This window comes from Lycium barbarum, chromosome 5 (assembly GCF_019175385.1).
Source record: "Lycium barbarum isolate Lr01 chromosome 5, ASM1917538v2, whole genome shotgun sequence".
In the NCBI taxonomy this organism is placed as follows: domain Eukaryota; kingdom Viridiplantae; phylum Streptophyta; class Magnoliopsida; order Solanales; family Solanaceae; genus Lycium; species Lycium barbarum.
The window spans coordinates 13,682,592-13,698,610 of record NC_083341.1 but is presented as its reverse complement, the minus strand read 5'-3'; the positions used below and the strand labels follow the sequence as shown (position 1 = coordinate 13,698,610).

Here is a 16,019-nt window from a genome sequence, read left to right as displayed (position 1 = left end):
ACATGATGTGCTATTGGTGCAGCATCTAGAGTCTTAGTATTCACCCCTTGATCCTCCGTTGCAGGTGAGAATTGCATCCCATGGATCCTAGCAGATGCAACACTATTACTTGTAGCAGCTACACCTTGTATTCCACAGAACACACTTCAGGCACAAAAACAGGAGCTGCAGGGCTCAATTTGCTAAGCCTAGGAGGAGAAGTGACATGCTCTTCCTCTTCATCTATTGCATCTGCTCACCTCAGAAAACTTGGCGCATCATGTTGATCCTTAGAAATAACCAATTCACTTGTAGAGTTAGCTTGATCAATTGAATTCTTACGTTTCTCAACATTTTGATCATTCCTTGTAGCCATTACTGTTGTCCCGTATCCCCATGTTGCTCACCAAACGATTCCAAAGATACGAAATCTCTTGTACTAGCAATTTCCTTTATGACGGGCACGGGACAAGCCAAACTAGTAACATGGCGTTGCATTAGCTTGCTTGCCAAATCCTAATTTATGAATTGCAAAGAAAGAATGCCAGAGTTACGTTGTTGCTCATCCATACCGGAAAGAACTTCAAAATTGTTTGGACACATAATATCCTTTGAGGCTCGGACACTTGCATCCTTACACCCCGGTTGCTCGTCCTCACGCATTGGAGATCCAATTCGTTGCCCAGTAGCCTTTCTTGGTGCAACTGCATTCCAGTCACCTTCGCCTTCATTCTCCCTATCTTTGGCCACCAAAGCAACTTTAGAACGAGTCACTTTCATACCCTCGTTATCATTGGATTGTTAGCTAGAAATTCCAGCATGTTTAGCCTTATCCAAAGGTTCTTGATGAGATTTTTCACTTGATAAATCTTCAACTTGCTGCCCCAACTCATGATTATCATTCCTTTTATCTCCTTCTATTTCTTCAACTACATCATTAAGCTCCTGGATTCCCGGATCATCACAAATTGCCTCGTCGACACCCGTAACCAGTTGCTTGCTTGCATCTTTAGCCGCCTCTTTCCCACTTGTTGATGCAACTGCCAAAGCTTGAGTACCTGGAGCAACAACTTTAGCTAACTGTTTCTTGACATTCAAGTAAGCTCTTGCATCACCTTGAAGTTTTTCAACCACACGGCCCTCCTTCTCATATGCATCAACACTTTCTTTTTGTTCAACCACCTTCTTTCCCAATAGCACACGACATTTAAGTTCATCATGTCCTTGGTGCTTACAATGATTGCAATAAAGTGGTAAATTGTCATAGACGACCTCCTGGAGTTCCTCAACAACCTTACCAGTTTTGTCATCCACGTGTTGTAAACTCACATGATCCGGATGCTTGTCCAAAAGATCCACTATAACTTTAACCCTAGCTGTGCTAGGTCTGGACCGAACTTGAGTTGCTTTGTCTATGGCAATTGGTTTCCCAACTGCTGCAGCAATGGACATTAATGCTTTCCGAGCAAATAATTCCGGTGGTAAATTTGGCAAAGAAACCCATGCTGCTGCCCTAGACGTCTCTTCTTTAGGGTTATAACCAATAATCCATGGAAAAACCCTCAATTGATGTTCCTTCTCGTTGAATGGAAAGTAATGCACGGTCCTAGATAATGAAGTCACGAAATCTTCATACTGATCCATCCTCAAAAGAAGTTGCCTTGGTGCAAGTAAGCCGATTATACAATGGCCCTTGATGCCAAGGTTTTTTGGCAGTATTGTGCGCAACACTTGCAAATCCGTCACGCCTGGGGATAGTTTCCACATTATTGCTTGATGGAGTCCCTCCTCTTTAGCAAATTCTTCACGTTCCTTCATTGTAAATTGTAAAGTTGGTACCCCATGAACAAGTTTCACTAGGTTTTAGTATCGTTTTTGTTAAAGATGCGGCTGTTTGGTTTTGATTTAAGCGTGAAGCATAAGATGGTTGTGTATTAGGTTTGGGGTCGCTCTCCTTAGGGTGTTGAAAGGGCTCTCCCACAGCCAGGGGCCGGGGAGAGGCGGCAGCCATGGCTACCCTAAATCACCATCGCCTAGAGAGATGAGAGGAGAGAGAGAGCGTGTAATAATATCTGAAGTTAAAGTTGAAAATATGAATTATTTCTACGTTCATAAGTTTGAGTCCCATTATTTTGGATGGTTTACCCAAATGTCTCTTTTTAGGTCACCATCTAGATGACAATCTAATATTTATAAAATTTTAGATCATTGTCTAATTTTCTCTCATAAAATTTCCAGTTTGATCAAAATGGACTTTAAAATTTAATCGTGGTCTAAAAAATTTATAAATTGCAAAAAAAAAAAAACACCTATTAAATAATAGTTTCAAGAAGGGATAACCGGCTAAAATTTTTGGATTAGTTTCTACGAAGGAAATAATACTAAATAAAAGTAATTATGTGAATTAGCACGTGGAAAAACGTGAATAAGGGTGCTTGATGTGTATTGATGGTACCAAATACCGATGACAGGGAATTCTTTCTAATAAATTGCTTTGCAGCTGTAATCGATAACTAGACTAATATCTTTATCTTTTTTCCTTTGTTACCCATCACTTTTAGGTAGTCTTATGTCAACGAGCACTTGGGTTATGGCCTACTTTGGTCCCAATAATTCACACTTTGTGTCACATAACAGCTGTTGGAAATGATAATTATATGACAAACCATATAAAGTTGTGTGTGTATGGGAGGTAAAAAGTTGAGACTAATTAATCAAAGTAAATGGAGCTGATATCATGTTTCTTGATGGAAATTGCAGCCAATCATACACTTTTTCCAAGTAGTGTTGAAGTCATTCTTAGAAGATTAAATCAGCTAATTAACCCTCTTTCAAGTTTCAACTATATAAGAGAGATTGTTTTTATGTCAATTAAAATATGCTTTTAGTTATATGGTCCTTTTGAAAAACACTATAAATATAATACAGAAAATCAATAAACAAAATACATGAAATCTTTGTAAAATTAGTTTCATTCATTCGAATTGTAATTGATCATGAAAGACCGGGATGGATTAAACTAATTGTACAATTACCAATTGTTGATGGGGGTTAGGTGTTGCAATTGAAAAATAAGGGCAATTAGTTCCTATCAAGTTTGAATTTTGGAAAGTGACTGTAAGAATAAATAAACTAGGGATAATAGTACTTTTAGTCCCTCAGTTTTTGATACATTCTGATTGTGGTCCTTGTAACATGTGATTCAATAGATCTCATCTTTAACAAATTAAAATGAGCGCTTTTAGTCCCTTTAAGTAGGAAATATGTTATATTTGAACTATTCTTAGAAGTATATTACCCTCAAATATAGAATAGCAGTACAAGCTTGACATACCACATGAATAATCAAATGGTGGAACAATTATAATTCTGAAAGATTTGTGAATATTCATAAGTTGTCAATTATAATTCTGAAAGATCTGTGAATATTCATAAGTTGTTGTATGGGGCAGAATGCTGGCCAGTACTCAAGAACGCTCACGTTCAGAAGATGCAGGTAGCGGAAATAAGGATGCTCAGATGGATGTGTGATCATACTAGGAGAGATATGATTAGAAATGAAGTTATACGGGACAAGGTCTGAGTGGTTTCCATGGCAAAAAAGATGAGGGAAGCGAGACTGAGATGATTCTGCCATGTGAAGAGGAGGCGTAAGGATGCGCCAGTAAGGAGGTGTGAGAGATTAGTGGTAGCAGGAATTAAGAGAGGTAGAGGTAGGTCGAAGAAGAACTGAGAGGAGGTGATTGGACAAGATATGGCACTGTTTCAACTGACTGAGGACGTGACCTTAGATAGAGAGATTTAGAGGTCAAGACTTAGGGTAAACGATTAGTAGGTAGTTGACTTTTGTAGCACTATGTGTGTGGGAGGTAGGGACTAGCCTCTTCGTCTCCTTTTCTTAGTACTATATTAGTTAGGTATCGCGTAGATCCATACTCTTCTGTGTGTACTACTACGTGTTGCTTTATTGTTTTATATCTTGATATTTTGTTGTCTTATTTTTCTTGCAATCCTGCATCGACTATGTTTTTTTTTTTAGCCAAGGTTCTATCGGAAACAGCCTCTCTACCCCACAAAGGTAGAGATAAGATCTGCGTAGATCTTACCCTCCTAGACCTCACTTGTGTGATTACACTGGGTGTGTTGTTGTTGTTTGTTGTGAATATTCATAAGCAAATCAAAACTATATACATTTTAGTAATTTAAAGTTAATTGTACTTAGTCGAATATCACAAGAATTAAAATTAGATTTTATTAATAATTAAGGGACTTTAGCCCAAAAAATAATACAATTAAAATTTAAAAAAAAATGCTCTAAGCAAAAAATGCAAAGCTATCACTATGCAAGCTATCTTATCTTAATATATATAAACAAAAAAACAAAAAAAAAATCTTAAGAGCACAAAGAAATTAATTTCCTTTTCACCTATATATGCTACTTCTCTCCCAATTATGGAAGGTCTAAAAATACCTTAAAACAGGGACAATTTCGGAATATTCACAGCCCACTGAATCATTAAGTTTAAAGTAGGGTCTGCAATCCCGCAAAGCCTTGATATTTTACTTCCTTTTTAATTTGATAGGAATATCATTTTCCTCTCTCAAATTTTCTAAGTATTAAAAGTAAATTTAAAATATGTACATCGTTTTCTCATTTCATCATCACCACTTAGTCCAAGCAACAAAAGGAAAAGAAAACGAAAGAAAGGTACCTAGTTGAAATAAAGAAAAAAGGAATCGTGAATAAGAAACAAGCACTGCAAAAAAAAAAAAAAAAAAAAAACTTACTTTTGGTTGTTTGTGCTAATTTGTTCTTGAAAACAACACTGTCCGCTTACTAACAATTAATTACATTTGGTACTGTTTGAAAAAAAAAAATATAGGGCCATCTGGTCATTAGATTTATTCCTTTGTTTTTGGAAAAAGAATCTAATTAGTTGATGACATATCATTTCTGAGAATCAATATGATCGTTCTTGAAACTAAATCAGAACAAATACTGTAATGTGTTGAAAAATATTTTAATCGTGTCAGACTTTTGATAGTTTTAAAATATGTGCAGATATTTTAAGAACTAATTCTGAATGTTTAGTTTTGGACTGTAATACTAGTAATTTAGTACGTAGAAAACAGTGGTTCGCTACCAAGGAGCACGTATGCTTCCTTTAGCATGTAAATTTTGCAGGCATATGATATATTAGAATTATTCTGTTAACAAAAAAATTCAATCATATTAATTAAGTCACCAAAATTCTAAATTCATTCGTTTGATATAATATTTGATTCTATAAATTTTTACTTGAAAATTTATTTTCTTATTTAAGTGGTTGTAAAAGATTATTTCCTCTCCACACTTGACAAAGAAGGAGAATAATAGAATCTACAACAACAACAACAATAACAACAATAATATATCTAGTGTGATCTCACAAAAGGGGTCTGGAGAGGGTAGGTGTATGCGGACCTTACTCTCTACCTTTGTAGGGTAGAGAAGTTGTTTCCAAAAGACTCTCGGCTTGAGAAAAATGTTTTCAGAAACAGGTCTGAAAAATACACTAGTAAAAAGTTGTGATGAAAATATTGAAGGAAAGAGAACTATAAACAACAAAAATAGTAATGATAACCAAAATAAAGGAAGTAACAATAATGATACAATGAAGAATATGAGAACGATACAAGAATGCGGTGCAGTGAGTGGGGTTATTTCTCTCTTAATTAGAGATCTTGGGTTTGAACCCTGAGTATATATGGATCAATTCTTGGTAGAAAGCGTTTCCCCGAATTGATCCTACGTGGCGCAAATTCAAATTAGTCAGAATCCAATGCGGATACTGAACAGCAGATGGTAAAAAGAAATATGAGAACGATAGAATCTCTACTAAAAAAAGAAAAAATAGATTAACGGCTCAGATTCACTCTCTCTATATGTCTCTCTCTCTCCTCCATCCATTTATATATCTCCACTTCTTGCCTTCAATTTCTCTACAATCTCTACAACTCTGAATCTCCACATTCTCTCTCTTTAAACCAAACACATACCAAAAAAAAAAAAAATTGCTCCCTTTAATTTGATAATAAGATGGTAGGTAAGAGGGGACGTCCTTTAATGAGGAGAACAACGAGCATGTCAGGGATCACCGTTGATTTGATGAGCAACGGAGAACGAGAGCCGTCTGATCATGGGACTACTAAGTTGCTAATTGTTGATGAAATTAAAGCTAATAATAATGGATTATATGCTCATGATCATCATGATAATCAACACGTGTCATCATCAAGATACCATCATAGAAGTACAAGTGAAGGTTTACAAATAGAGACAGCTCATTTCTTGAGGACTTGTGGACTTTGTAATCGCCGGTTAGCACCTTCTCGTGATATCTACATGTACCGGTAAGTTATATAACATACACATCTAGTGATAGAATAACGAATTTTTACACTATTAGTGACGAAGTTTGAAATTTCGTTATACTATATATATATATATATATATATATATATATATATATATATATATATATACGAAAATTAATATTTGACCTATGTACAGGTATAATTTTTCGTTGAAGGGTGTTCAACTGACAACCTTTTGCCATACATAGCTACCTCTTGATAGTTAGGGCCAGAGCTAAATGTTTTTCCTCAAAAAATTAAACTATGGAAATAGGGCAAAAATTAGTTATTTTTTTGCTATATTAAAAGTATTGCATATCCTTAGGAAAAAAATTATTTCAGTGGCAAATTAAAGGGGATTCGGAAATTAGTTTAGGTCGTCAGTTCAAATTTCAAGTATGACATTCTTAGTATCTTTTTGAATCTTCTTACATAAATTTCTAACCACCATATATAATACTACCCGTAATATTTATCTGCAGTATTTTCTTAGCTGATCTGATAATATATACTACAAAATTCAAATTATTTGTGCGTAGAAGTTAAACTTCGAATATAAAGTTAGTTTTTCATATAATGAGAAACTTGAAAAATGAAAAGTATCATATTGACTTATAGTTGTCCCACATGAGTTGTACACGAGCTTTCAATTAAATTTATAAAGGTTTGAGCTGCCTATGTAATTTATGATAAACTAATTGAAGTCGATAATTTGCAAAAAGTGGTATTGTATCATCTTAAACTTTATTGTTCAAGAGTAGTGATATCCTTTTCTCCACAGTTCCTATGAAATCGAACAATTAAAGTTTATTGATATTAAAGGACTAAAGCTGCTGAAATGATATTTAAGAGTCGAAATATGTCTATCTAAAACTAAAAGGAAACAAATTTTTTACAGAAATTTTCGACAGAATCAATCAAAAATGTTTCTGATGGACTTTCGATTGAAATCTCACATATCTGACAACGTTTCCACAGGAAAGTCCATCGGAATTTTGCATTTTTTTAGTAGTTATATTTTGAACATACCCCCAAATATAACAGATTATTTTTATCGTTTTCTCGTTTGGTTTATTGCATTATGTACGTATCAAGGATTCTTTTTAAAATATTTGTGGGCCAACATAACAATTATTGACTTATATATATTATGTACTATCAGTCTATCACAGCAAAATAAATTATAAATATTTGTTTTTCAACCTTTAATTAGATTAATCAATTTTTTTATTAATACTCTTTTATTTGAACAGAGGTGATACTGCATTTTGTAGTATGGAGTGTAGGGAACAACAAATGAAAAATGACGAAAGAAAAGAGAAATCAAAGCTTATCCTTCAAAAGAAGACTGAAAATCATCACAATTACTCAGAATTGCCCTCTGCTAATTCTGAAAATTCTAGCAAGAGTAAAACTATTGCAGCAGCTTGAAGAGAAGAAAATGATGTGTATATTTAAGTTGAAAGAACTTAACTTATATAGTACTAGTGTAACTAAATTTTATATTATTAATGTAATATTAACTTGTTATGAAATGCTTTCTGCTATATATTTTCAGGTAACTAGTTTAAGTTACTTATGTATTATTTGTATTATGTTTTTTTTTTGCTCGCACCTATATTACTAGTGTATCAAAACCATTTGATGTGTCGATTGATACTACAGTAATTATTATTTGAAAAGTCTTTTTTTTTTTTTTGGTTTTAACTATGATTATTTCAATCTAAAAGTTCTAATTTATAATAATCTTATGTATATTTGAGACGTAAACGTTTCAAATTGGAGACATCAACGTATAAGTTCATACTAAAGTTTAGATTTTTCTTAAAACCTCTGTTGTATTTTGGACAAACGGAGCACTAAATTACCATCATATTTAGCTATGTCTTAAATAGAGGTTCTTCAAGCGGCTATCTGAGCAGTTCCCTCTGTTGGATTAAGAAGAAAGACCACATGTTTACCACTTTTCCCTTTCCAGACAACTTTTTGGTAAATGACTTTTTTTTTTTTATATAACATATGCATCTTTTAGAATTAAAAATCGTATGAGAAAATGTTAAATGAAGGTCTAAAATTTTGTAAGTTGTTCAAACGTTAGACAATCCAATATTTTGTTTATAAGATTGAAAACATATGAGCAAACCGAAGTCTATATTATCTGGAAGGATAACTTTTTAAGGACTATATTTGCACAACTTTTAAAAAATAAGGTCAACCTAAATGGTGGCCTAAAAAAGGGACATTATGTAATTCATTTTTTTTTGCGTGGATTACCCTTCAAAGATTAATTTTTTCCCCTCAAATTGTTAGTCTTTAATTTTTTCCATTCGCTTAAAAAAGTGACCGAAAATATCTCAAGGTTTCGGATTTGAATCCCCGCTCAGTCAAAATTTTTTAAAAAAAATCGCAAGGCAAGCACTGCCTTAAGGGTAGAGTTGCTACCTTCAGGCAAGCTCTGCCTTATTAGGTCGAACTCTGCCTTATAAGGAGAGTTTGCAGGCAAACTCTGCCTTGCTATTTTATTTTATTTTTTATTTTTGACTGAGGGAGTGGTTCGAACCCGGATCCCAGGGTTTTTAGGCGAAGGACAAAAATTCAAGACCAGCAATTTGAGGGACCAAAATTAAAAACAATAAGGACAATGTGCAAATTGCCCTATGTAATTCGGGCAATTCGCAGAATTGCCCTTCTTTTGGGGCGGTCTTTAACTTTTGCTCCTCAAATTGGTGGTTTTTAATTTTTGCCCTTCGCTTAAAACCCATAGGTTCCACCTTCGAACCCCCGCTCAGTCAAAATATTTTAAAAAAATCGCAAGGCAGAGTTTGAATTTCGCGCTGCCCCCTCCGGCAGGCTTTGCCTTGAGGCATATATTTTATTTTATTTTACTTTTCAAGGCAAACTTTTAGTTATGCGGTAAGGAAAAGTTCCGCCTTATGGGGCATACTTTTAGTTATGCCTTAACTAAAAGTGTGCCCCATAAGGCATAACTAAAAGTATGCCCCATAAGGCGGAACTTTTCCTTAAGGCATAACTAAAAGTTTGCCTTATAAGGCAAAGCTCTGCCTTATAGGGCATACTTTTAGTTATGCCTTAACTAAAAGTCTGCCCCATAAGGCATAACTAAACTATGCCTTAAGGAAAAATTCTGCCTTATGGGGCAAACTTTTAGTTATGCCGGTTCCGTTATAACTTTAGTTTTTCCTTAAGGCGTGTATGCCAGATATGGTCCCCCAGCCCTGCCTTGAGAAATTATTTTTTTATTTTATGTCTGAGCGGAGGTTCGAACCCAGAACCAAGTATTCGCTCACCTTTCCAAGCGAAGGTCAAAACTTAAAGACCACAAATATGAGAGACAAAATTTAAAGACCACCCCAAAAGAAGGACAATCCGCGCAAAAAAATGATGTAATTCGGCCCTGGGCTTTGACAAACAGGCTTTTGCGTACATTGGGTTTTTTATTGAATTCAAGCTTCCTCAGCCCAATGCAATCGCTTCCCTCGCTCTATTTCTTTTCTTTTCTTTTCTTTTTTGTTGTATATTAATATTATTGATTTAATACTGGACTCATTAATTAACATTTTACACTATCAATACAACTTAACCTGTGAAAGAAGGCCATTTATCAATTTTCTAGGCTGTTGACTAATGTTTATCGTGACCTGTTTGTGTAAATATTTTTTGTCACTGCTTGCACATACAACTTAAACTTGTATGAAATAAAGGCAAAAAATGTGGACTACTAATACACAATTTAAACCACCATGTTGTATTTCTTTCAATACAAACAAGATGTTGCTGGCTCTATCTGAGCTTAAAGCAACTAAGATACATTTTGGAGATAAGAGGGCCAAAGCATGAAGAGAATGGAAGAAATTATAGTAAACAGTGATTTGGACCTTTAAGCACCTACACTTCACAATCATGCCACACTTTGCATAGTAACATAAGGATTAAGAAAATAGAAAATAGAAAAGGGAAAAAGTAGAGAATGGTCTTTTCTGCACATGCAACTACTACTCTTAGAGTCCATTCTCTTCTAATAATTTCCTTCATTTGTATTCCAAAATCATGTTGTTCTCTGGTGCCAAACCAACACAAGCTCTCATTATGTTCTCAAGCATTGCCCTCTGCTTTGAAAGAGCATTCACCACTGGTGTACCTGGTGGTACCTGTTTTCCAATTCACAACAGCAGTTAATGAAAAGAAAAAAGGGCAGTCCGGTATACCAAGCATCCCGCATTTACGCAAGGTCAACGGAATGCAAGCAAAATGAAGAATAGAGCTAAAATGCTCAAGAACAATCTGAAGCTACAACTTTATCAGTGGCACATGAATTGGACGTCGGTAATTAATTACAAAATTGTTCTAATGAGACTAACTGTATATCTCTGCTCGCCCATACAAAGGATCATTCTATCCTTTGCAAAACCTGTCTCCACGCCATGTGTGCATGATAATTAAGACACACTTTGTAGTTCATGTGAAGTCCTTTTTAGTTTGTTGCGACATTTGCATATAACTTAGACTATGTCCTTTCTAGTTTGTTGTGACATTTGCATATGAATATAAAAATAACTGCTACTGTGTATGCCACATTTCTAGTTTATCTGTGGATCACAGATTGTTCTAGTCTCCAATTTAAAATGAATGAAAGAGTCCAACCATTTCACAAACAGTTATAGCTCTAGGACATGCTCTGACCCAACTATCTATCAACAGATGCGTAACCACAATTTTTAAACTTTATAGGTTCAACCTTTAAGGTTCTTAGCATTAAACCCATTGTATTCTTAAAGTTAGGGGTTCATATCTACTATTTGTTGCATTTTTGTGAATTTTTACACATAAATTTATGCTCTACGTCGAAAGTACCAGACTCAGATGAACCCGATACAGGTATTCTACATCCGCCTCTGTCTACCAATTATATATTCACTCTAGCCAGTTTACACAAACACTTGTTAATTGCACATTGTTTACTTTTGAGTATAATAGAAACTTTACCAGAGGAGCCTTGGTGAGGTAGCTGAGTATAGTAGCCACAGGATGGAATGAGTGGAACTTCCCCTGGAAAACAGAATCACTTCTCATCAGAAAAATCTCACAACATATAAGTATACACACAGTGGAACAACGTGTAAATCTTTGAAGACATTGAGAAAAAAATCGACCTCTCCTTCAGCTTTGAGCTGAATACGAGTGCTCAGTTCAGCAAGAAGGACCAAGTCCAAGATAATCGGAGCAGCCAAAAGCGAGTCCTCACATGTGTTGTGCAACACTATGGTGTTCTTTCCGCCCATGAAAATCTCGGACGTGTACTCATCCATTGCCCTCTTGCTGTCTCCAACATATGGAACGTACTGCAATCCCAAAACAAACATTAGTTGTGAGAAATTAATATATGTCCGTTTATGTATATTAGTACTTCAACTTTCTTTCGTTATATTATTACCTTGATCACAACAACATGGTCAGGGTGCTCGCCAGATTCATACAGGATGGCATTGCTCGCAACCATGTCATCAACGACATTGCTTTTCGAGATCTCCTTAGACCGGAAAGTTTGAGGAGCAGAAAGATTCATTCCGTCATTGTTACCCAAGTGATTGTAGCTCACTATTGACGTTGGCTGTAATACAAACACCACGAGTTTCAGCATGATTAATTTTACTCTATAAAGAAATTCTGTCTTAAAATTCAGATTTACTTCAAATTACATGCATATGTGCTTCATCTATGGGCATAAAGTGCTTCAACATCAACGCCTAAGCCGAGATAGAACCTAACCCCAAACCTTTAGACAAATCCAATAACATGCAAAGTCCCATTTTAGTTATGAGAAGACAATAACAAGTTTGAAATCAAGAATTAAACCAGAATCGAAGTTACAAAGTCATCAATTGCGGAAATAACATAAACAACCCCGAACAACTGGTGCTACGAGTCATGAGTGACTAAAAGAGTAAGTACAACTGGTCTCACAATACAATACTGTTTGAAGATAGAAACAGTAAAAACAACAAAATAGAAGGAAACTCCAATACCTTAATACCAGCTCCAACAAGGAAATCAACCAGCACGGATTTCATCTTAGTTTGACCACTTTTAAAGTCATCACCACCAATTAAAGTGTTCCTCTTTATGGCCAAATCAATAAGACCTGAGAAATTGTATCAGCAAAGAAAACTATAAATTATAGAAGCTAAGCTATAGCTGATTTTCCACAGCAATTACACATTCAATAACTCACTACAGCTGTAATCGAGATGCCAGACCTGGGACAAAAGTGTTCTGTGGGCTTCCATTGATGAAAGGCACATTTTCAAGAATACAAGCAATAGCATACAATGTTGAAGGAGATATTTCAGCCTCATTTCTATCCACAGCAGCAAAGAGGTTTTCCATGGTGTCGTTAAGGCCAACAATCACATTGCTGTATCGTTCGGTGTTGGCAGTCCACAGGACCACTATTTTTTCTACCTTATTCTTCTCCTTGAACTCCCTAAATTACCACGTAAACAAGTTATTTACACCCTTAACTGAAAACCACATCATTTTGACAGAAAAACGACAACTTTGTTCAAGATTAAAGACAGTTAATCAATATTACTCCCTCCGTTACAATTTATTTGTCTTAGTTTGACTTGACACGGAGTTTGAGAAAGTAAAGAAGACTTTTGAATCTTGTGGTGTTAACTAAAGACCTGTATAATTTACCAAAATGTCTTATAATCTTGTGGTCTTAAACATGTCATGTGGGATGTTGAAATTAAGGAGTTGCCAAATTTAGAAAGAGGCTTTTTTTAAACAGCAAAAAGGAAAGTGAGACAACCAAATTAAAACAGAGGGAGCATAACTTTTTACCTAATATCTTTAATAATTTGATCAACTTGTTCTTTCTTGGTTCCTTTGATCACATTGTTGGCACGCGATTCTTGGTTAGCAGCGATGAAGTCAGGGTCATAGATACCAGGAAGGGGGACCATGGATTCCATGTAGGGCCTCAGCTGCTTTTGCAAATCAATGTCAAAAACCTTAGCCCGAACCATGGCATCTGCCAAATTCATGTTGCTAATGTCCCATCCTCCAAACACAACATCATCCGGGTTGACCTATTTCACCATCAGATCAAATACATCAGTGTGAATGTAATTTCATGTCATTTAAACGGTAATTACAGGTAACTACACATTTTAATAGAAATTTACCTAAAAAGTAAGACAGAGTAACTTTCTATGACTGATAGTATTAAGAGTTCGTTAAACTGTCAGGGTCGTTTGGTTTCAAGCATAACAGATAATAATCGGGGGGGACAAAATATGGGATTATTTATCACATGTTTGGTTGAACTTTTGATCCGGTATAGGCAATCTCAAGATTATTATCCGTTATATCTCATTTTTAGTCCAATGAACCAAACATCTATCAATACAAGTATATCCACTATATAATTCAATCATTAATTAATCCCTATATTATAATTCTCACGCAAGGGCGAAGCTAACATTCCGATTACAGGTTCGGCATCCAGCAGCTTTGGTGCAAACCCTGTATTTGTATTAAAAGATCCGCTTAATATGTATAAATACTTTATCAAGAACCCATAAACTCAAAATCCTAGCTCTGCATCTGTTAATCTCTCTTTATAAGCCCATTATAACTTGTTCACAAACCAAACGACCGCTCAGTGCATAAGTAAATCCTATTAGTATCCATATAGCCACATAAAGTTACTTCACTAAAGGTAAATTAACCAAAAGAACAAGGTGAGTACCATGGGAAGGAGGCTCTTGAAGGGTGCATAGATCTCTTCTCCATTGAAAGACCCCACTCTAATTGTTGATGCCTGTGTAAGAGACCCAAAATAATTGGCTTGCTGCACCTTTTCCTTGGTTGCCCATGAAATTCCTCTAACAAAATCACCCAAATATAAGCAAAAACAATAGTTTAGGATCCCAAAATGATTCAATAACAATAACTACGCCTCAGTCCCAATCAAGTTGGGTCGGCTAAATCCTCACTTTTTCATATAAGCTCATATCATATTATCATCAACTGAATCAACAAATGAAAAAAAAAAAAAAAAAAAAAAAAAAACTTACTTTATAGTGACATACATGAAGAGTGAGATTTACTCTGTGTATTTCGAATAGTTCAAGGGCAATATTGGCTCATTTTTTCTTCTTTTGGAGCGACAGTTAAAATGAAGGGTATTTGTGAGCTATTATGATAATTGGAAGGTATTTGTGAGCCAAAAAGGTAACGCCGAGGGAATTTTGAGCCAAAAATGTAACGGCAAGAGCATTTTTGAGCCAAAAACGTAACGGTGGCCTTTTCCCCTAAAATCGAGAAATGAAAATTGATTAACCACGACAAAAGAGACATGAAATTAGAAAGAAAACTCACTCTCGATTTGCAATAACACCACCAGTCAATGTCGAACCATTGTTTCCTCCCCATCCAACAAGCATAACCCTACCACAAAAAAAAATATATAATAATCAATTCATTTATATTCACAATATTGAACCAACACCAAAAAAAAATAAAAAAATAGAATTACCCAATTCTTTTTCTAAATCATGGGTCATTCTTTTTTTCTTTTTCTTTTTTTTTTATTGAATCATTTATACTCCCTCTGTACCAATTTACATATACATTTCGGATTTCAAGATTCAAACTTCTTTATTTCGATCGTAAATTTGGACTTGAAAAATAATTTACATATTTAGAAACTAAAGAAAAAGTATTATAAGTTATAATAATTAATAATTTAAAATATTTAAAGGGCATACGAATAAATGGCCAAAGATTTTCTTGTTTGACTCTCAGAATCCGAATTGTATCACATAAATTGGGACAAAGGGAATACTACTATGTATTGAAAAAATGAAATCTGAGAAAGAATAAGAAACATACCCTAATTTGGGAACATGGGTATCAGTTTTGAACTCATATTTGACAGATTTAGGCTTAACAATCCATTGATAAGTGCCATTTCTTTCTTCATGTACAAGTTCTGTGGTTTGGTAATCATAAACAGAGTGAATCTCACTATCTGTGTACTTCACATTTGGGCTTTCAACCTTAAAATTTTCAATGAACATTTTGTTGACAAGTGAGAACAAATCAAAGGAATTTTCAGTTGAGAAATACTAGGCAGAGAACAAGTTGTTGAGAATCTATTTGCACTCAAATATTTGTTGCTATGGAAGTGTATATATAGACAAATTTTTTGAAGAAAAATACAAGTGGCACTTTATTAGTGGAGTTCCAACCATAAAGTGAAGCTTAGCCATGCAAAACTTTGAAAGCTGTAGTCTTTTGCCTTTTTTTTTTTTTTTTTTTTTAAGTTCTAGATGGTATAAAAATTTAGATTTGTGTTGTTTGAGCTGAGGGTCTATCCGAAATAACTCAGACCTCACTTATGAGATTATACTAAAGATTATGTTATCGTTGTATGGTATAAAATTTATTTACATAATCAGGTTATTTTTAAGTATTACTAAAGGCAAATCTTTACAACAAGCAGTAATTAATGATCTGGTAAAAATAATACTCACGTTGTTTTAGTTTATGTGGCAATATTTCCTTTTAGTCTGATTCAAATTTGTTTTAGTGTTTCATGTATTGGTTGAATCACC

At 34.7% G+C, this 16,019-nt stretch overlaps 2 protein-coding genes across 3 annotated transcripts; one reads left to right on the top strand and one right to left on the bottom strand.

Annotated features, from left to right (window-relative positions):
• Window positions 1-5,952: 5,952 nt before the first annotated feature.
• LOC132640509 (FCS-Like Zinc finger 5-like) lies at window positions 5,953-7,976 on the top strand. The gene is made up of 2 exons (XM_060357119.1): window positions 5,953-6,372; window positions 7,629-7,976. Exons 1-2 carry the CDS (start codon window positions 6,059-6,061, stop codon window positions 7,804-7,806), a joined length of 492 nt encoding a protein of 163 aa, XP_060213102.1. The 5' UTR covers window positions 5,953-6,058; the 3' UTR covers window positions 7,807-7,976.
• Window positions 7,977-10,118: 2,142 nt separating this feature from the next.
• Window positions 10,119-15,579, bottom strand: LOC132640508 (inositol-3-phosphate synthase-like). Of its 2 annotated transcripts, XM_060357115.1 has the most exons (10): window positions 15,295-15,579; window positions 14,782-14,850; window positions 14,150-14,285; window positions 13,240-13,487; window positions 12,651-12,877; window positions 12,420-12,535; window positions 11,828-12,004; window positions 11,547-11,735; window positions 11,380-11,442; window positions 10,119-10,544 (listed from the first exon to the last, which is right to left on the bottom strand). In XM_060357115.1, the coding sequence occupies exons 1-10, from the start codon at window positions 15,480-15,482 to the stop codon at window positions 10,425-10,427; spliced, it is 1,533 nt and encodes a 510-aa protein (XP_060213098.1). In that variant the 5' UTR covers window positions 15,483-15,579; the 3' UTR covers window positions 10,119-10,424. The 2 variants fall into 2 exon arrangements, with proteins under 2 accessions (XP_060213098.1, XP_060213101.1); XM_060357118.1 differs by lacking the exons at window positions 14,782-14,850; window positions 15,295-15,579 and adding an exon at window positions 14,478-14,634.
• Window positions 15,580-16,019: the final 440 nt, after the last annotated feature.